Raw genomic sequence first — 20,986 nt, 5'->3', positions numbered from 1 at the left:
ATTTGGCACATACACTACTGGTATGAGATCCTGCTTTTCTGGGCTTATATAGAAAATTCTTTAAAGCCAGGCAACCTTCCAGAATCCCGACTCTTATTGGCTGCGCATTACGATTGTAAAATTCCATTGTAGAACTTGTGACTGGGTATCAGTCATTGATCTTGGTCACACGTCTGGAGATTTACCTCTTAATCCTGTCCCTGAGAAAAACACATGGCAAACATATTTTTTTTTAGTAATATCCTTTTTATTTTTTTGTAAAATTAACCATTAACACAAATTAATATTTTCTCATTTTGAATTCCGTTAGCCCTGCAGCCAATTCATAATCAACCTTTTACAATTCCATTACATGTTTAAAAATAACGGCAGTTTTGTATTTGCATTTGTAATCGAGTTAGTATGTTTTAATTATTTCTATGCCAACGGTAGAATTAAAAAAAAAAAAAAAAAAAAAGCCCACCAATTAATTTAATTTATCACCACATCATCAGATGGTTTAGAACTAAGTAAGGATTTAAGGATGTTGAAAAATGAAATTCTATTCCATTTTTTCAGAATTACAAAGAAGAGAGGTGCTGTCGCTAAAGCAGACTGCCATCTGTAAAAAATAAAATAAAAAATAAAACAGTAAATAAAAAAAATAAAAAAATAAATAAAAAAATAAAAAATAAATAAATATATATATATATATATATAGCTGGAAAAAAGCCACAATGTTTAAATCCCAAGGTGATGGTTTCAAATATTCAGCCTTTTTTTTTAGCACTGAACAGATTTGACTGGAAGAAAGCAGAGATGTTTGAGAAAAGGGCTGTATATGGCTCAGACAATCACTTGGATTGTGAATTACGAGGTGAGAATTTGTAAGCCAGGTTTAAGAAGGTCCGGGTCAAGTACACGTCGGGAAAAACAGTAGCTGCCTTTAGCTGCGGGATTGATCAAATGCGGATGAGCGGAGTGAGGTTGATTGTTGCAGTAATCAGCATGGGAGGGAGCGAGGGAATCTTAGTTTTTCAATATGCATGCAATCAAGGTTGCTTTATCTAGATGCCATAGTGGGTACATGCACAGAGCCCACTGTTACAAAGACCGACCCACCTTTAGGTCATTTTGTAGGGATTAACAGGCTTCTGGAATGTCACAATCCCAGTTTTTTTTATTTTATCTTAAAATAATTATTGTTATTTTTATGGATTGTATAGACAATGCTGGCCAAAACCAGATACGTGAATAAATATTAATAATTTTTACAAAGCGAGTAAACAAGCTGTAGATAGATGACATTATGGATGATTACTCCTCTTCCCGCTCTAAGAGCTGTCTGGCTGGATCGGGCCCCCATGAACTGCCGGTGGGGAAGGGCCAACTCTGCTGTTGGAGCTGGGATTAATCTTTTCCTGCTAGGACATCATTAGTGAGGTCTGAAGGATTTACCGAAAGCCTCGTGGTGTTCTCTCTCCTGGAGCTAATTATCATTTATTAACTTTATGTTGTCACTCAGCGGGCTTCCCCCTGGGAAATTAGCTAAGGAAAAGAAATAGGAGCAGTAATCAGGGAGACAAGGATATGGGGGCTATGGGTAGCCCGAGACCCTCTTGCTAATCAGGACCTTTAATAATGAAGTGTTATTGGGGGGAGGTTGGGGGTCTGTTGAGGCTGTAAGCCGAATGTTGTAAATAATCAAAAACATTTTCCGTTTAACCATTAATATCTAGAATAAAACTGAAGCCATGCGGTAAAGGTCCTGACCGGCTCTCTCCCAAGCCACACAAAATTGTGATGAAATATTGGGTAAACCTTTATCGCATTAAATGCACATAAACAGATAATACGTTCTCTGCCAGCGACGTTCTGCTATAAAAATGCTAATACAGGGGGGTTATGGAGCGGCCGTCGCGGAGGGGCTGGACTTCCAGAATCGTGTCTGCAGTAAGGCTTCTAGAACCTGCAAAAGCATGAAGCTGACCTTCTCTTCTGTCACCGGTCTGGAATGGGCAGCAAAACAGTTTCTGGCCAATGCAGATATATCGCTTGTCCTTCTGCGTAGTATTGGCACAGAGGAAAGCTGATTAGAGCAATTAATACCCCGTAATCGTATCCACCCTGAAGAATCTGCTCCCTGAAATCGTTTCTAGAACGTAGCGTAGTGATGGCCCATATGCGGTATAATGCTCTAGAACCGTTATGGCAGATATCCACGGGCTTTGTTCTCTATCTAGAACTGAGCTGAAAACCCTGGAATCGTTTATATCACATGAATGTTCTTTCAAGTGTTTAACTAATGAGCTAAACATAGGGATTGCTTCCCTGCTTTATATTTGTTGAAGCCCACCAGTGGCAAAGGAAGAGTGCTCTGTGGATTTCCCATCCACTGGCTTCTGAAAGTCCCCTCTCCATCCATGGTGCTCTAGAAGCATTCCAGTTGGACACACGGAGGTTTAATCTGCGATTTTACTGGTAAAAGAGCAGAGTTGGTCTCCTGGAAATATTAATGAATACCCATAGATAAAAAAACGTTCCTCTTGGACTCTCTGCACTTAGTGAATACACCCCAATGATTACCCGGAAGGAGTCATTACGCTTGTTCCTTTCTCATGCATTGTACTCATTATTGGCTTACCAACTGTTCTGATAATGGGAAGATTGGCCTGGATAGCCAACTGGTATACAAGTCCGTCTGATAGAACCGTCATGGCAAATTTGGGACTGTTGGCAGCTATACTTAGTGCAATCACAGTGTTAAAAAGCAATCTTTCGCCCCCCTTCCCATGCGAGCCCTATCCCACTTTCCTTCCCGACCTCGATGGTATAGCAACCGTATGAATGTTTAGCCGGAGAATCCCTAACGAGGCGGTTTCCTGTTAATGAGCTAATTGTCAGTGTAATTATTTATTGACAGCGAGGAAGCGCTCGTTGCTGTGGAGGTTTTTCGCGAGTGTGCAGCTGTATTTGTCATTTCCCAGCGAGTTTGTTGAGACAAAGCAGAGCATAGTAAACAGAAGCAGCCGCTTTTTCCTCTTGCATATGCACGAGCCGGGGAGGAATTTGAAGACTCAAAATTGATCTGCCGAGTACAAGCGTGGAACGGATGATATGATTTCACTTTGGCTCCGACGCCGCAAGGTGGGAAGCGCTGCCAGACTTAAATAACTTTACTGGTTCCATCCATCCATCCGATTCTAAGCTATTCATTTACGCTTTGCTATATGTTTCAATATTTTGCCGGTTTAATGAATCTGATATGGGGACCCTGACCTGGGACGGCACATTTTTAGGACTTTGATTTCCTTATCGCATCCTGTTCAGACGATTAGCGTTTCTATGTCGCTGCCATCACTTGGTATTAATTGCATGTATAAGTGTAAGCTCCTAGGGCGAATGTCTGCCCCATTTACAGAATCGATTTTATATATATATATATATATATATATATATATATATATATATATATATATATATAAAAAATACAAAAAAGTGGTGCAACCGCGGAAATATCCTTGCATTTATTTACGGATGAAGGCAGAGATTAGGTGTGACGTCCGGGGTGTTATCTAATGCCTTGCAGGAGTATAGCGGCATTTATCGTACCTTCGCTATACTGCGGTGTCAGCTGTAAGCTTACTGGGGGCTGTATAATTATGTTACTGGCGGTGAATGAAAATCGCCACTTTCTATGATGTCTGTAATATCGGTAGTGGTCTTATCACCATAACAACCGGTGGAATGATGCAACCGGCAGGGTCATTTCATTAGATTACCTTTAAATCATAGAAACGTACAATCCGACAGCAGAGAAGGGCCATTCTGAACGTTTTTTCCTTAGATTCGTAGCTTAATCAATCCTTGGTCTCGTCTTCAATCCTGGGTAGCCACATGCCTGTGTTAGAGCACATGCATCTTTAAATTCTCCACTGAATTAGGCTGTATCATTTCTACTGGGAGGCTGTTCCACTTATCTACCACCCTTGTACCATTATCTTGTACGCTGTAGTTACCGACAGTTTGAAATCTGTGCCTATTAAGCTCTAGCTATGTTTTTTTGCTCAATTCAGTTATGAATTCAGACACTAGTGGGACATACGTGTCCTTCATGTGTTTTTCTTCTTCTAAGTACGTCCTGAACTTTTGAATAACCCCTTGGTGTAGCCCGATTCCTCTCTCCCCCTCCTCCAGTCACTTCACCCGCTCCCTAAGCCCTTCTTTGAAGTGCCAGCCTAAGAGGATGGTGCTGATGGGAGCCGAGGTTGTTGTGGCAACATCGCTCATCCCTTGGTGGCGGTGATGTAAAGTGATTTCACGGTTCACAGCATCTCCCAGCTCCCGACTCCATTCCTGCCATCCCCTCTTAACACTGACTGGATGAGCTCGTGTCGCTCTGAGCTCTGCTATAGCGGAGATTGTGCCGAATATTAACTCCTGGGCTTAAAACGATGCGGGGGGAATTGTGTAGAGCCTCAGAGGTGCGAGAGAAACCGGTACAATGTATCACTCGAGTGTTTGACACAACGTACTTTAACAGAATAACAATGTGTAAACAACACTTACAGGATGCCACGCGCGGACCATCATTTATTCTGCTTTGACCAATATTAGAAACCAGAAACCTGCGTCAAAGTTTAGGGTTTTTGTTTGTTTCATGAAATCTAGATTTTCATTTACATTAGAAGTTTTTTTCCTGTTTACCTGTGTTTAGTGTTTCCTGTTTGTCTGAATGCAGTCGCAGTACCTGCTTCCTGTCTCTCAGCCTCGCTTTACAGCCTCGTTGCTCCTGTCAGTGGATCATTTTTCAGCGGCAGTAAAGAGAGGCTGTCCTCGTGCGGCTGTAACAAATGTTCCGCGTTAAGTTTAGTTTCCTTACGTACAGGTCAATTTATAAATGCTGATTGCAGACTAAGCGAGCTACGTCCACCAGCCATTGCTGAGATTCTATATTACGGTAATATAAATATTATTAGTTGTGGTATTATCATTTATTGAAAGAATTAATATATCCGGAATGTGCTGGCCAGTGGGCACAATTGGTAAATGAGTCGCTTTGAGCAGTATGATGGAGGCTGGGGGTTTATTAGTGGCGTGAGGTGGCTTGGGTGTCCCTTCTTTGGTCACAGATGTTTTGGGCAGTGTTTTTCAATTTTGAAGCCTCTGTTCCTTTTACTATTCGCTATAATGCATGCTTTATCCTCTAGGGCTACCTTTCAAAGGGTCACTTCACTTCGGGGATTGTGATTTATGGCACTCAGACTCTCGGAGCCGTTCCCACCAATCTCACTGATGTCCTAATATTAATACAGTCAGCAGAGCACTTAATGACAAGATGGATATAGGGAACCTCGCCAGCCAAGCTGCATCAGTACCCCCCCCCCTCTCCCCCGTCTGTGATGGAAAATGACAGCGCACAAGAGCCTGTGTAGCTTTATCACTACAACTCCCATCACACTAAGCCAAACATCACAACATAAAAAGAGTCCCTTTGGGTTTACCAAAAGATTGTCAGCGGGAAAAAAAAAATCATGCCAGATCCCGCTGGCAGCTTTTCTACTGCAGCAGCCATGATAAATATTAGCCAAGCCGGCTGGCGGGGCAGCTGGGGATTTTTGGAGAAAACTCCTTTGGTCGGAGGAAGAGACGGGGAAGCCAGCGCCGGTATTAACTCTCCCGGCATGACTTTTTACACGTGCGCATCTTTTATTTATATAGCGCCGCGTATCTGCGGTATACTCAAGGGGTCTGACAAACCTAGAACTAAGACGAACCAATATATTAGATAATACCTCTAGATTGTAAGCTCCTTGGGGCAGGGCTTTTGTCCTTTTTTTTTTTTTTTTTTATGCTATGTACCAACGTCCTGACTACCCATCGAACAGCGCTATGGAATATGATGGCGCTATATAAGACAATAAATAATAATTCCTGCTGATAAGACCTCAAAGGTTGTATTTAGGTTGGTTTAGTTGCACATATTCCCAAATTGTTCTGCATAATTCCACAGAGTTTAGTTTTTATTATAAATGTCATAAGTGGCATTTAATACTATTTAGGGTAAAAAAAAAAAAGAAAAATCAGAAACGTGCACTTTTAGCATGTTTCTCTCCTTTGCTAGCGTACAGAAGTGAAGATGCTGCCTATAGCGCCTCGCAGACCTGATTCTTCCCCCATCTTTATATTTAACTCCTTCCGACCCTTGACTCGCGCCATCTGTTTCTTCTTGTCTTAAACACCATGGCACCACCCGGCATGCACCCCCACGTGTTAATCTCTTCACCTCCCTGTTCTTTCCTTATAGCGACGGATCGTTAAAAGACATGATTTGCATTTTAATGATGTGTACATGATTTCATTTTTGATGAGTATCAGTCAGCTAATAATTAGTTTATAACATACCCTAAGGTTAGCAAATCAGCAAATTATATTTTAAACTTAAATATTTATATACCAGCATAAAGAGGCTCCTTGATGTAGCGTAAAAGGTGGTTTGATACATTTTATATTGGATATACCCGACATTGTTACTATGTGTTTAAACAATGTACATTTTTGTTTTCCGATTGTTCTTTACAGCCCCTGCAAATTGATGACAACTTCTGTGGTCAGGATTTTAACCAACCCCTTGGTGGAACGGTCACCATCGAAGGGACGCCGCTTTTCGTTGACAAAGACGATGGCATGACGTCTGTGGCTGCCTACGATTACCACGGACATACGGTCGTGTTTACTGGAACCCGCAGTGGCAAACTTAAAAAGGTAAGAAAAAAAAATGTTTGGTTCGTTGTATCGTTGTTCTGTGTCAGGACTAAGTGCTTAAACCTCCTGCTGGTTTTATTAAAGGTGGGGGCATCATAGAATATCATCGAGAAGTGGTTGGAGATGCATAAAAGCTCTCCGTGTGAGATTGTGTGGGCAACTACACTGGGGTTTGAATTAAATTTATTTCTAGATTTGTTTTTTTTTTATTTTTTATTTGGTTTAAGAGCACTTCCTGATAAAGAAACATCCTTAAAAAGTGGCAATGGGTGTCATTTGAAATGTGTTTCCTTATATGTTTATATATATATATATGTTAACCTGCTGTTCCCTTTAGGGCTGTAAAGGGTTAACCTGTTCATGCCCTTAAAAGCCATGCTTAACCCTGGTGTTGAGAGTGTTAAGTGCCAGCGCTAGCAGGAAAACCCGCTCTGACAGTTCTTTCTAGCATTAATAGGAAATAAAACCAAAAAAATGTTGAGTTTTGAGCAGCACGTAGCGTTTCCACTAATCAGATCTCGGATGTAACAATGGAACTGCAAAAAAATTCAGTGCCTGTCACTTCTCATTCTTCCCGTGACAGGTAAAGGCTTCTGAGAACAATACATTCATCACTCACTCTTTAAAAAAACCAAAAAAAAAAAAACCTGAAAGAATTGCCACCTTCCTCTTTTGTCCACCTGTCTCCTAAATATTCTGTCGCATCTCTGGTTTTCGTGCGTTTCTCACACCGCTTTCCTGCGGGGGCTCAGGGCAAAGTTACCTGATGTTCTCCAAGATGGCATGGACTTTACCCAGGAATTAACCCCGGGAATGAACCCCCCCAATCCATGTTATTTCAGGTTGGACTTTAAAGTAGCACATTCATTCCGTTAATATGCTTAATGTTGGAACAAACATGCATTCTCACCCTATGTTAATCAAACTGAGTGTTCATTCGCTAAACATGGGACTTTGAGGGAGGTCGGGATGTCAATGTTCTTTGAGTAGCACTGTTTAGAACCCTAATACATTTCCTAGGTTAGTTTCTATACCAGGACACTTGTCTCTTGAGGATGAATGACAACTCCTGTGGTATAGCGTCCAGAGAGCGTTATTTTACCGATATAGTGTTCTAGGTTGCCTAGAACGTTCTAGGTGCACCAATAAAGAAATCCATACTCCTTTTGATTGTTAAATTGGAACAGGCTCATGTTTACCAAGCGTTCACCTTCTCCCGACTGCGAAAGCGTTAACGTAGCCCGTGTCGAGACAGGAGCGTGTCCCCTTCTTTTTATTGCCAGGAAGCCTGTGCGTAGCAGGAAGGCAGTATCTCAATATAGAACTGGCATTTTACCCGGAGAGGAGCGCTAGGAATGTAAGCTGCGGATGGAAAGTGTTGTCCTGAACCCTTCCTCTGCTGCCTGTCCGGCGATACTAGATATTGTAGTCCAGTCCAGAAGCCACTCTTCCTTTATGGTTAAGCATGGAAAAATATTTTACGCGACTTCAATAATAATAATAATAATGTTGCTGCTACTAAAGGGTTAATACTATTGTTTTTTTTATTTTTAATAGGCCATTACAAATAATTTTTGCACCTAGTTCAGAAATAGATTTTCCTGCCTATAAAGACTTCAGGCAATTTCACTGAATAGAAAATGCCATAGAATGTGCGAGTGTGTAAATTTGTAAGATACAGAATATTCTCGCGCACTTGGATCTCTCTTTAGGCTGGTATTTGTGCAGGGTTTTTTCTTTTTATTTATAAAAAAAATAAGGTCTTATATATTTACTAGATAAAAAGAAAAATAAAGAACTGTTGGATCTGAAAGTGTTTGCCATCTATATATATCTATATATATATAATGTATTCTCAGCGGGTTTGATATATGGTTTTGATTGTATAGTTTAGAGAATAAGTTGGGGAGGAGGGGGTCGTACAGAGGGATCGATAAGTGATGTAAAGTGACAAGCAGTGATTCTTCTCGCATTTCGCCAATTCTTTCCCCAGCTATTGAACTCCAAATAGCAGGTTTTTAATAGGTCTTTAGTGTATCTGAGCTGGTGTCAGTGGGGGATATAAAGAGAAGGGGGCAGGCGGCAAGATCAATGTCCAGAGAGAGGGAGAGTGATACTTTCAATTATGAGGATAAGAAATCTAATGCTTTGCCATACCTCAATGGATCACAGATTCAGTATTTCTTCTAGATGCTTCATCTACTTTTTTTGCCCTCTGTAGCATATAGTAAAATAGAAGCCCCCCTGCCCAAGCCTTTCCAACCTGCCTAAAAAAAAATGGCGTCAAGTGCTATCCTAATGGACTTGTTTGCCGATTCCTTTATAGCTCGTCTACGTTTTACGTGCTCTTGGTTTGTGCCTCGACTCTAAGATGGGCAGAGCACGAGTTCTCCGAGACTCTGATGATGCAGCCTCTCGTTTTTGGGTGACAGCCAGCATCAGGCACGGCTTCTGAGGAAGAGCTACTTGCTGGCTCATCAGTTATATGATAGTCCTGAGGATCTTGGTGTAACTTCTTTTTTTCCTTTCTGCTGCCCTCCCAGGGGTCATCCCGTTGTCTGCGCAGAAAGATGACACCATGCATTGGCAGCCTACCTACTCGTCAAACTCTTTCATTACCGGACACGGGTTAAAGTCAAACTGGAACCATGAAATCTTTCAGCAATTCCGACTGATGTAGTTCTTTGGGAAAAACCATAGAGATGAAGCCTAGAACCTGCCCTGTTCCAGAGTTATTTTCTTAATAACGTATTACATGTGAAATAATGTTGACAGTGTTATTACTATTGTGGTCTGTCCAATAGTGCTGTCTGGTGAATCAGTAGCGACTTGCTCTTCCCCCGAAGTCTCCCAATGGAGCTGAAAACTCAACTATCTACAGTAAATGTTTTTAGGGGGAAGGGAGGACCCCTTCATATCCCTGGGGCAGGTATACTAATCTCTCTTAGCTGATGCAATGCCCTCCCCAGGCCTGGCGAGATGTTTAGCATGGTGCCAAGACAGAGCACTTAGGAGCAAGCCTGGGTACAATGCAAGCATTATGTGATGAACAAATGTCTGTTCACACTTTTAAGCTACACAAGGACATTAATCAATCACCAGGATCTGTCATGTCTCTAACCGAAGACGTGGAAAACAACTGGAGAGGGGCCAGGAGGGCGTTTAAATGCAGAAACGGGCAGCTGATGTCTGTCTTTTTTTTTCTGCTGTTGCTTTCTGTCTCTCGCTCTCCAAAGCCGGGTTAGGCTGTCTATGTATCTCTTGTGTCCGTTGGCTGGCAACTCCCATCACTCTACAATATCTACTACAACCGATAATCACTAATAGCTAGCTACTCCTTTAGAGCGACAGTCTGCCTTACTGTGATCCTTCTACGGAATGGGCAGCACGGGCACACATTTCGTTAGTAATAGGGGCTTAAGAGCCCTGGCTAACATTTCTTTTAAATAAACAGGTGTTATCCATGTGCTGGGCTATGTGACGGCTGATGTTTAACCCTCTCTGTGCCGGAGGGTTACCAATGCATTAACTGGAAGTGCTCTGTGCATGCCCGGCACTGAAAACATTAATATTGCTTCTCCACAATATGGATATTACGAGTTACAACCAAAAACCCTATCAATATCTATTAAATAATATAACCGTATTATCTGGGCACTCCCCACACGGTTAGACAAAAGGAACCCGATGGAAAGAAACTTATGGAGAATAACAATAACGCGTTTGGATTTAATTTCAGATAATGAAACTAAGTATCCTGTTTTTCAGCTTAAAAATTCATTGGGAACGTTCCATACGGTCATGATAGGTTTTTGGGCCACTTGTGCCATGGCGGCATAGAACATCATGACGGTTTAATGGGTTAAAATAAACACTACAGATATACCCGCCCTATGCATATACCGTAAGAGCAGCCAACGTAACTTCCTATTTTCAGAATCTGCTTGATTAACCCTCCCTTACCCGAGTTAATGTTCTGATTTTAAGGAAGCTTCCTATATATCGGGTCAAATCAAAAGAAAATAAAAAAAAGTATATTAATATATTAATGTTGCCACCTGCTTGTTTTACTCAAGTAAATGGGTCTCTTACCATGAACCCAGTCATCTCCAGAGAAATTCCACTCGTTAAAACAACAAAGCTCAAGCTATAGGTATGACAATTACTTTTTAATCCATTTATTCCACCAGAGGTGCCTTATTTTCGTTGGCCGCGCCTGCGCTAGTGGCACGTATAGCCCGGCTCACTAAGGAAAATGCACGGACGTAAGAGGAGGTTGCGACCCGATTTAATTATCTTCGGTGCTATCCACAGCTCCTGTCCATTAGCAGCTCCTATTAAAAGCCATACAACCTTTTTCAAAGAAAATCTAATCAAGATGCCGTAGAATATTCCGTATCGACGTCCTCCTTGTTGCAGAGCGGCTCAAGTGGGAAGGAATCGGCATGCGGCGCCCGTCCCTCTGATCGAGGGAGTATGACTTAACATACTGCGCAAATAACCTTAAAAAACGAATATATTAAATGGAAATAGTTAAGTGTTTTTTTCCCCCTTCCTCTAAACACTTGGGTAACGGGATTATTATTTATTGGATAATATAGCACAGACATATTCTGCGTCGTTGCACAGCGGGTAATAATTTGTGCCCTCGAAGTGCGCTTTGGAAATGCAGATTGTGTTCCCTAGTTTAAAAACAGAAGATGGGAATGGGGCCGCATTCTCCTTTCAACGCGTTTCGCCCGCACTTCAAGCGAGACGATGAACTGACGTTTGAAGATACGGTTATATGGTAAGGCTGTCCCGAGAGAACGAGCCTCAGTTTACGGATGCGCTTCTCCATAAAACAAACCTTTTTTTTTCTTCCTTTTCACTCTTTTCCCAAGTTATTTGGACTCCAGGGTCCTACGGAGAAGAGTAGACGGAGTGCGGTGGAGCGTGGACGTTCTGTGTGCTGCCCTCCTGACACTGGCATTAGATGCCTGCTCACCTAGTCCACCCTCCTTCCTCGTTCTTGTTCTCTATTGATCTCACGAAGCCCAGAAAGCAGTTCCTTCCGAGAATCTGACCGTGTGCTGCAATTCTAAGTGGCCTGCAGAGGTTTTCTGGAATACTAATGCTGCTGTTCCACCTACTTTGCTGAATTTAACATTTTTATAACTAAACGCAGTATCTGAAACATCATTAGTACCGCTGAACGATCAAACCCATTCCTTCTTAATATTTGTCTCATTTACCATTTTTGCTGGGTGCTCTTAATTGTCACGTGACACAAATCCGGGCACTGGTAGGCTGTTTCCATAGAAACTGAAAAAAGCTTCTTAAATGTTTTTTTCTGCTTATTGTGTCTGTTTGGCTGACATAGTAGAGAGTAGAATTATTTTGTTTGAATGGAACCGCACCTTTACCCCATACTTTGCTCTCGGATGGAAAATGTCTGCTAATTTGTGTTTTTTGCTCATCGTGGCCCTGAAACATGACACATTTCCAGGCGACATCTGATCTATAGATGGCATGTCGTGACGTCCCAAGAAGAATTTGGAAGTGAATCACAGATCTAGTGAACTTTGGATATTCAGGAACAGGAAGCGAGTTCTATTCAGGAAAACTGTCGTGCATGAGGGTGGGAAAAGATATCCGGATACATCTTGAAGGCATCCGGAAATGTCTGCTTAAAGTAGAATAGTCGGTCTTTTTAACTTTTTGTAGGCTTGCGATTATTTATATTGAGAAAAATGGACGCGTTCAATGGTCGTCATTGTAATGGTTTTCTTGCTTCATAGTTTTACAGTAATACACACTTCCGTTCAAAAGTTTGGGGTCACTCAGCTGTTTTCATGGAGAACCAGGAAATTTCTAGCTGTAACATAATTGCAAAAGGGTTTTCTAACAATCAATTAGCCTTTTAAACTGAAACAGCGAACACAACGTGCCATTGGAACCCAGGAGTGATGGGAGTGATAAAGGGCCATTGGAACCCAGGAGTGATGGGAGTGATAAAGGGCCATTGGAACACAGGAGTGATGGGAGTGATAAAGGGCCATTGGAACACAGGAGTGATGGGAGTGATAAAGGGCCTCTGTACGCCTATGAAGAAATTCCATTAAAAATCAGCCGTTTCCAGCTACAATAGTCATTTACAACATTGACCCCAAACTTTTGAACGGTGGTGGTTGTCATTATATAGAAACCGTAAATGGCTGCCTGCATTACACAAACTTCCGAGGCTAAAACCTTTGAAGATGGCAAGAGAAAATTCTCAAATTTTGTTTAAGGTAGGAACACAAATATTTATACTTCTGTAACTCTTTTTACCAATCACGGCTGCCGTGCCATTCTCTCTGTATAAAATGTGACATTTAAGGATCTCAAGCTGGACCAAGTTGTTTATTAACATTTAAGTCCCCGTCTGACCTTTCTATCAGGTGTGCTTAATGATGGGTATGTACCGGAGTTACTTTACATGTTTCCGCTGCTAATGAAGCCTTTTGCTTGCATTGTAAACAGTGATAAATGTGGCAAGCGCTTAATAAGTAGGCCATTTTCACTTTGACGAGGCTTATTTATGTCTTATTTATTTTTTTTGTAGTTGCCAAATTTTTTTAAATTAAACAGCTAATAAAGTTCTTTGCTGTCATAGACCCGTAAGAATTGGGTCTCAAACAATACTTCATTGGGATATTGGGAAACACTAATAATTCTTACAGTTCTTTAAGTGATCGGAAGGAATGCTTTGTCCCTTTGTCATTGTCTTTCGTGGCAGTTAGAGTTTTTATTAAGATGAAGATAAGTCTCGGGTATTTATAAGGTCCACCAAGTAGGAGCTGAGTCCTGGAGCCACACGTTATAACAGCCTAGTTTCTTGCTGCGTCAAATCTCTTTGGCTTAGGATGGTTAGGACCCCCCCTAGGTTTTATTGCACTGCTTGATAAAGATTATCCAGCCATGTGGACTCCATTAGATGCCTGGGATCGGCACTGCAGAGGATGCGTTCCCTCCCCTCCCGAAAACCCTTTTTAAAGATGTTACTGCAGCTTCTACAACCACACCGTAAATGTCAAGAATTTTTATGGGCCCATTTCATCTCACTTTGTGTCCTCGTAAAATCGGGTCCCATGCATTGTTTCTCCGCCGATGCCTTCGATGTGTGATTCCCCCGGACTTCGCGGTCTGCCTTCTTCCCGTCTTTTACCCCTTATATGTATACTTTTGTTTGTGGATCTTCTATACTCATCTGTTTCTACTTTTTATGCTGTATTTCCCCAGCTAGTTTTCATTCCATCAGTAATTACTTTTAATCTTGTGCAGATGATATCGCTGCGTTCATATGTCTCCAATTATACCAGGTATTTTTATTGTTGTGCAGTATTTTTTTTTTATAATACTTAGATATGTTTTATTGTAATTAACCGCTTTGTATGTAGGATCCATACCGTAGAAATTTTTAATACGCAGTATAAATTTTTGTATGATTTTATTTTGAACCCAATGCTATTTTTATAACCCATAAAACCCAAGCCTTTCCAAGGACTTGCAATACGATTGAAGCCCTTTCTTTTGGAAAGTGGTAGGTTGGAGTTGTGAAGCAGTCACAAGGAATCTTGATTACAGTTGAATTTAAGGATTTAGAACATGATCCTAGTTAGGGTTGGTTTTAAGATTTACTTCTGCCCCCAAGGTGGTAGTGAGTAGGGAGTTTGCCCCCCCCCCCATGTAAGCATCAAAATGTCAACGTGTCTCCTGAAGACAAAACATGAGAAGAACAGGTAGAGGTTTTCCTCAAACTGAAATGGGGACCATGGCACTGTGACCATGGTGGTTTGAGCTGCATTGTCCTCTTGTCTGTTAGGTCTTTAGAGTATATCATGGCTTCCCGTGTAGCTGTAAGAAACCGACTGTGTGGTCACTCTCTCTATATAATTGTCACGTGTTCTGGGGAGCATTTGGCGTATGCTCATCATTTTAAGTGCCACTAGCGTTGAAGGTTTGCTGCCTTGGTTTCTCTTGATTAAAGGTTAACTGGATTAATTGTGGTTGGAAGATTAGTTTACAGAGATGCCATGGGCTTGGAAGTATGTTAAAAGCTAAGAAGGTCCTCTAATTAATCCCTGGTCCATCTCTGTTTTGGTTTTCCCATTTTCCTGGTTCCTGTCTTTGATGTTTTAGGACAATCTCTGGTGCCGGTGGGTTTCAGGGATAACATGTACTTGGCTATGATCATTTTCCAGGTCTAATTTATCTAAGCTTACACTAGGAAAGATGAAGGCCAAGGTGGTTTTCCAGGGCGATAACCACATACTGTGATTATCAACAAAAAAAAAAACATTCCAACGTTAATAAATAATTGAAGTCATCACCTCAGCTTACAATTTACCGTGTATTTTTATGTCGTGAACAGTTTTGTGGCCCTTTAATAAAGCTGCAATGAATTTAAGTTTAACCCTTTATCACACACTCTCTGAAATTTGGGGGTAATTACCGTATGACAACATCTAGTGGCAGTGAATTTACCCAGAGTACCAGCAACAGGGTTAAAAGATATATTAAAAGCCCCCTGACCGCTGCCGGCGACTCTCTCCCTATCTCTACAGTTCAATGGTCTCCTTTCTGTTTTTTAGACTGTTTGTGGCTGTGAAATGATGGGTTCACGTGCCCATTTTATGCCAAAATATCGCCAAAATATCAAACAATGGCACCGTATTCATACCATACAGCTGCTGACACCGTCGAATTTGCCCCTCCCCCTGTGCTTAAAGGGACGTTATTCTTTGCTGTATTTCCTGCCAATTCTGATGTCATTATTCCATATTTAGTACCCCAACCTCTTGGCTGGAGGGTTACCTTAAGGGCGAGCCAGATGGGGGATGGCACTGGGGTCTTCAGTGTTTTCCGTTACCATTTCCTTCTGCGGAATGCTAATAATTCATATATTAAAGGATCCTTGACTCCCAGCTGGTGAGGACCGGTGAACGGTTTATTAGCCTCCAATGCTGAGCTGTTTGTCTGCCCACTTCATAAATATTATTCCTGTTGGTTCTGCAGATCCCCGGATAGCTTACGCAGTCTATCTCTGTAACCGTTACAAATTAGCGTGTCTTTTCAGTAGATTGGCTTACTTTTTGTAAAATGTGATACTAACGTTGTCTGCAGTAATTATTTAATAATTGCTATGGAAATGTGTCGCAACGAGTAATTGTGCACTTGTGATAAACCTTAGCAAGTACTGCAATAAAAATAAAAAAAAATAAAAAATCCCGTGACCACAACGGACCACGAGTCAGGGGCTGCCCCAGCAAGATAATCCCCATATGATATTTTTAGTTTAAAATTACACGTAGGCAGCTGGGTCACAAGGAATGTGTCACAATGTCCTATTCTAGGAAGTAGAAATTGGGACCTTTTTTCGTTATGCCTCATAGCAAACAGCATCCGTGTAGTCTCTATTGCATATATGCACAACGTAGATTGTAAGCTCTTAGGGCAAGAATCCCAATTTTATTTTCTAAACCAGTCACTCCATCAAACACCGATCACTTAAATCTATATCGATATGTAAATATACATATTTTTTTTTATGTGTGGGATATGTTTCATGTGTTGTCTTTTAATTTCCCTTTTAAGATTTATTTAGCAAAATATACATTAAATTTATTCCTGGGCGTATCTCTCTGTAGGCTTTTTTTTTTTCTCTGTCTCCCGTGGTTTATTGACAGTTTTTTTTTTTTTTTTGTTGTTTTTTTTTTTTTTAAATAAAACACTACTCCAGAAAAAAATAAAAAATAAAAATACATATGTGAAAAATTCTTAATTTATTGCGGAGAGCCTGTGGCGGTGAAATGGTTACTCCCCTGTTGGTGTAAGCGTGTCTCCCCCCCCCCCCCCACCGCTTATGTGTTGACTGCTTCTCCTGCAGTGGACGGCGCAGGGAAAATAACATTGAATATATGAAATGATAAATGTTTTGTAAGTGGATGCCGTGGAATTAATTCCATTTCAGGGCTTGTCGGCAGCACAGAACCCACTTGAGTTTCTCTCTTGCCGTTTATAATGTCACTGAACTCTAGAATGAAATGATTTGGCAGTAATTCAAGCTTCTCTGTGCATTAATCCGTGCTTCACTAACCTGCCTCTGCAAGGGAAGCTCCTGAGTCACCAGGCAGATTCGGTAGGGCTTTTGTGCCCCTGCCGGGGGGCAGTTGGGAGCAGGCGGGGGCTGAGGGGGGGGGTGCACCTTGTCTAAAGCCATCCACACTTAAAATCTGTATCTTCCCTTGTCTACACACGAGCCTATTGTCTGCAGCAATTAAAAATACGAAACATATTACTTGGTTGCTTAACCAGGACACTTAGCTCCGTCCAAAACACCTGTCCTTGGACAGATAGGACATATGCAATGCAGCCACGCTTATTATATCGTGCAGAAAGGGTTAACACCGGGGTACTTTGATGAGCAGATCTGGGGTAAAGGGGTAAATCTTATATTTTACACACTTATAAAATTGTGTTCACGGATTAATATAAGTGATTATATGGTTATAAAAATACATGTCGTGGGGTAGTCATCTTGGCGCCCGGATCTGTGTTGTTTTATCGATTGTTTCTGGTGACCCTTCTAACGGGAATTGATATTAGCTCGTTCTAGTCCTGATACATTGAAACACAGGTCTGGGCTTACACGAGGAGGTGAATTTTTAAACAGGGGTGGGTACGGGTAACTCTTTTGAAAAGTGGTTTTATCGCCATAGCAACCAATAACCTCTTCCTGTTGTTTGCGTTATTCCATCGGTGGCTGTGGTGACCACTTCTTGAAGTTGGCTCCAGAATCACCTTTAAAAAAAGCTTTTTTAATAAACAATCCTATAGTAAAAAGCTTTGATGGTGAAAATTCCCTTTTTCGAATTGCGAAAGTACTAGAAGAACCTCAGATGCGGCAAATCGGCCCTGACCGGTCTTGGGGAATGGCCGGTATAATGTGGTTTAAAGAGAATTACAGTCGGCAGGACTGCATCCTCTTGAGGACCTGCCAGTGGAAGCCAGCTCATGAATCACTGCCTACCCGGAGCTCTGGTAACCCCTTGAGTTTGTCTTCGGAATGTAAATATTTTGGAAGGAGGACAGCCTTGCCTTTCTTTTCCTATATATAGCAGTGTATTCGGGCTGACAATACGGTGGGCCCCGGGCCGAAAATACTTTATCATTCCCGTGCTTCTTTACTAATGCACGGCTAGCTTCATACGTCTGCGCCCAAATATCTTTCTCATACCTTGAACCTCTTCTACGCGTTAGCTCACCCTTCGCAGATTAATATTGTATGTCAAGTTCTTTGTTTTATAAATATTTTTATATAAAACATCTTGTCTTTCATATGAGAAATACCAAGGAAGATTTTATTTGGATTGGATTGTATTTGAGATTACAATTGGGACAGAGATAAAATTAACAATACACAAAATTGTCAAACTTGTAACAGCCTCGAAATAAAAAAGAAAATAAAATAAAACAAAACGTGGGTTGAATTACATTAAAGCTCCTCCAATTAGCTTCCACCGTGTTATAGAAATTATTTTTTGGAATATTATGTTGTTACGTAGGGGTCTATTCACTAAGGTGGGAGTTTGTTTGAAATTCACCATCACTATGATCATACCTGGGGACTCTCTGGGTGTAACCCGAAGTCTCCCGTGGAAGCCATGCTTTCCCGGAGATCACTTTCTTCTTTCCAGGGGCAGGGAAATATGTGGCCACCCCCACTCCCTGCCCAATTCTCTCCCACCACAGGCTTTTAAGGGACTAGCCCTGCCCCTAAACAAAGCCACTCCCCCAGGAGAGCGAGATAGCTAGACAGTCTACCCTGGGAAGCTCCCAGATACACCAACAAGCTTCTCCTACAAGAAGGTCTGACCTGGCCCTCTATATTGCATAGCTGAATCAGTAAAGAGAGTTTTAAGGAATCTCATATTACCCATACTTTATACAGGGCCAGCTTGCAGGAGATGATATTTTATCATATTTAATGGTGTAACTCCCACTTTGGAGAATAGACCCCATAGTACACAGAGTACTTGTCTGCATCGCTGATTAGAATTGCCAAAGACATTGAAATCAAACCACCCCCAGGGTGGGCAGATTGCCACCTGTCCTTGGCTGTAATTGTGAGTCTTAATGATCCGTTGTTAGGAATGACTTCGCGGTTAGACTTGCTTCTTGCTGAAAAGGACCACAAATTGGGACACACTTCATTTCTCTACATGGCATACACACAATCGAGGTTCATGTTATGCTCCCCCCTTGGCTTCTAGTTCTTTACTTTGACTATTGCCCCCCTCCTCTTTTCCCAAAAGAATAGACCTGTTCAAAGCAGTCATTGAGTCGACGCTGTAAGAATACCAACGTATAGCTAGTAGAAATATTTTCACCCCAGGAGAGTGGGGTCCAAGCGCTAAATGGCCCATGTGTTGTGTTCCACACATACCCCGAGCCAATTGTTTTCAAGCTGGAGGTAACCGGGGTAATAAAAAACGTGTTCCTGGCTCAATTTTGGGGTGAAAACCGAAGAAGCATAGTTTTTCTGTCTGCCGCTGGCACTTAATATTATTCTATTTTTCCGGCCATCATCACGTTGCACCCCTGCTCAGAAAACAAGGGATGTTTTTGTTGGAAAACTATGCGGCAAAATAAATAAAGTGGAATATGTCGCTAGAGACAAAGAGAAAAGCAAACTATACATCTGCTTTGCTGTTAATAATTTCTCACACAGTCCTTTCTCATAAGAGAAATCTGACACCCTGGCTGGTTGGGGACACTGGAGCGTTTCTGCTTCCTGCATTGGGAGATTTAAACATCTAGCCGGTTTCCTAGGGCCCCTGACAGCGAGCTGGGGCCACACAGTGTCGCATAGCAAGCCACGTAAGGTCATGCACTTATATTCACGATGACCTTAAAGGGCAACTTTATTTTATTCCAAGTATCGGATTAAAAATAAGCTGTCAAAAATATAGTTTTGATTAGTTTTTGCAGAATATAATGTTTTCAGGCAGCTGCGTATTAGCAATTTGAAAGTATCCTCGCTCTGTTATCCAAGCCCTGACTCCTTATCATACTGCAATAGAATGGCTCAGTCTTAATCACTCAGCTTGACACCCTGACTAATGAAAGCCTGTGGAGGAAGGACTTCATTAGAATTGTCATAAAGCATCAGCTAGGTGTGGTGACACAACTGAGAACAATGGTGGCCGCCAGGCCTGCAGATAAAGCAAGTTTATCGGAATAAAATTATTTAAAACCAGGTTTTTGTCAATGCCGAACGACATTACTGTATACAGTGCTGGGGTTTATGAGAAATCAATTCTTTTTTTCACAAGCCTCTCTTTTAATAAGCTCTTGGGAGTCGTACACTCTCTAGAACTGAACAGGTTAAACTATTTCTGTTTTTTAATTTGAATGAAGTTCTGTTTCAGCTCAGGTTTATAGTGCAAAACATCTTGGGAAATTAGACCCCCAGCCTTCTTTTCATTAGCTGTGTCCTTTGTCTTGGTGTTTGCCATACGGGCTCTTTATGGTGTTCACCATCAGTCCTTCCGGTGGGACAGCATAGCCTTGGTCTGGCCAGGTACATTCCTTCTCTTCAATAGAACCCGCAGCTTGTAATAACAATCAAAACCAGTTACTCCGGATACCGGCTTCCATTTCTTTATGAATATAGACAGAGTGCACAAAACAAACATCCCCCGGATAAAAAGAGAAACGGGGACCTCAAGTGAAACAAAACTTACTGGTGTGGGCACAGTTTTTGCTTACTGTGCACTAATTTACATAAGTAAATGCTCCGGTATCAGTTTGATGGGTAATAGAATTTATCTAGTTTTCCTGCAACAGCGAAGCTGTTATGCCTCGTTGTTCAGAAGCACAGAGCGAGGTATAAAGCCAAGGTGGGACGTAGCGATGTATTAAAATACTGTTCAGCGCAGGGCACCCCCCATGCCGCTACCCGCTGCCCACAACCTTCGTGGCATGTTGTCTCTGGAGCTCTGCAGGGACGACGGGGGCAACGATCCTTTACATACATGATCTTGCGATTCCTATGTCTACTTGCACCACAGAGCACCATGCTACGACAGTAAGAGCTGGGCCAGGACCCCTAAGCTGCTTAACGAGGATCTCGTCCCCATTCCCTGGGTCTTATTGGTGCCCAGCAAATCCGCTGCCCTTCCAAATGTAGCTGAAACATGTCCCTGGGTATAATTGG

General features: G+C 41.7%; 1 protein-coding gene across 3 annotated transcripts in view; it reads left to right on the top strand.

Moving 5' to 3' along the window:
• The window catches only part of LOC149276760 (plexin-A1-like), a 123,523-nt gene that overhangs the window by 4,290 nt on the left and 98,247 nt on the right, over positions 1 to 20,986 (top strand). For all 3 annotated transcript variants that reach the window (XM_089503319.1, XM_089503321.1, XM_089503320.1), the window contains exon 2: positions 6,562 to 6,744. In XM_089503319.1, the coding sequence (XP_089359445.1) occupies positions 6,562 to 6,744 (183 nt within the window). The remainder of the gene's footprint in view (positions 1 to 6,561; positions 6,745 to 20,986) is intronic.

The sequence above is a fragment of the Sceloporus occidentalis genome, unplaced genomic scaffold, assembly GCF_023333645.1.
Source record: "Sceloporus occidentalis isolate IW3139 unplaced genomic scaffold, rSceOcc1.0.p SCAF_225, whole genome shotgun sequence".
Lineage (NCBI taxonomy): Eukaryota > Metazoa > Chordata > Lepidosauria > Squamata > Phrynosomatidae > Sceloporus > Sceloporus occidentalis.
The sequence above is the reverse complement of the archived record's forward strand: the minus strand, read 5'-3'. Positions and strand labels throughout refer to the sequence as shown.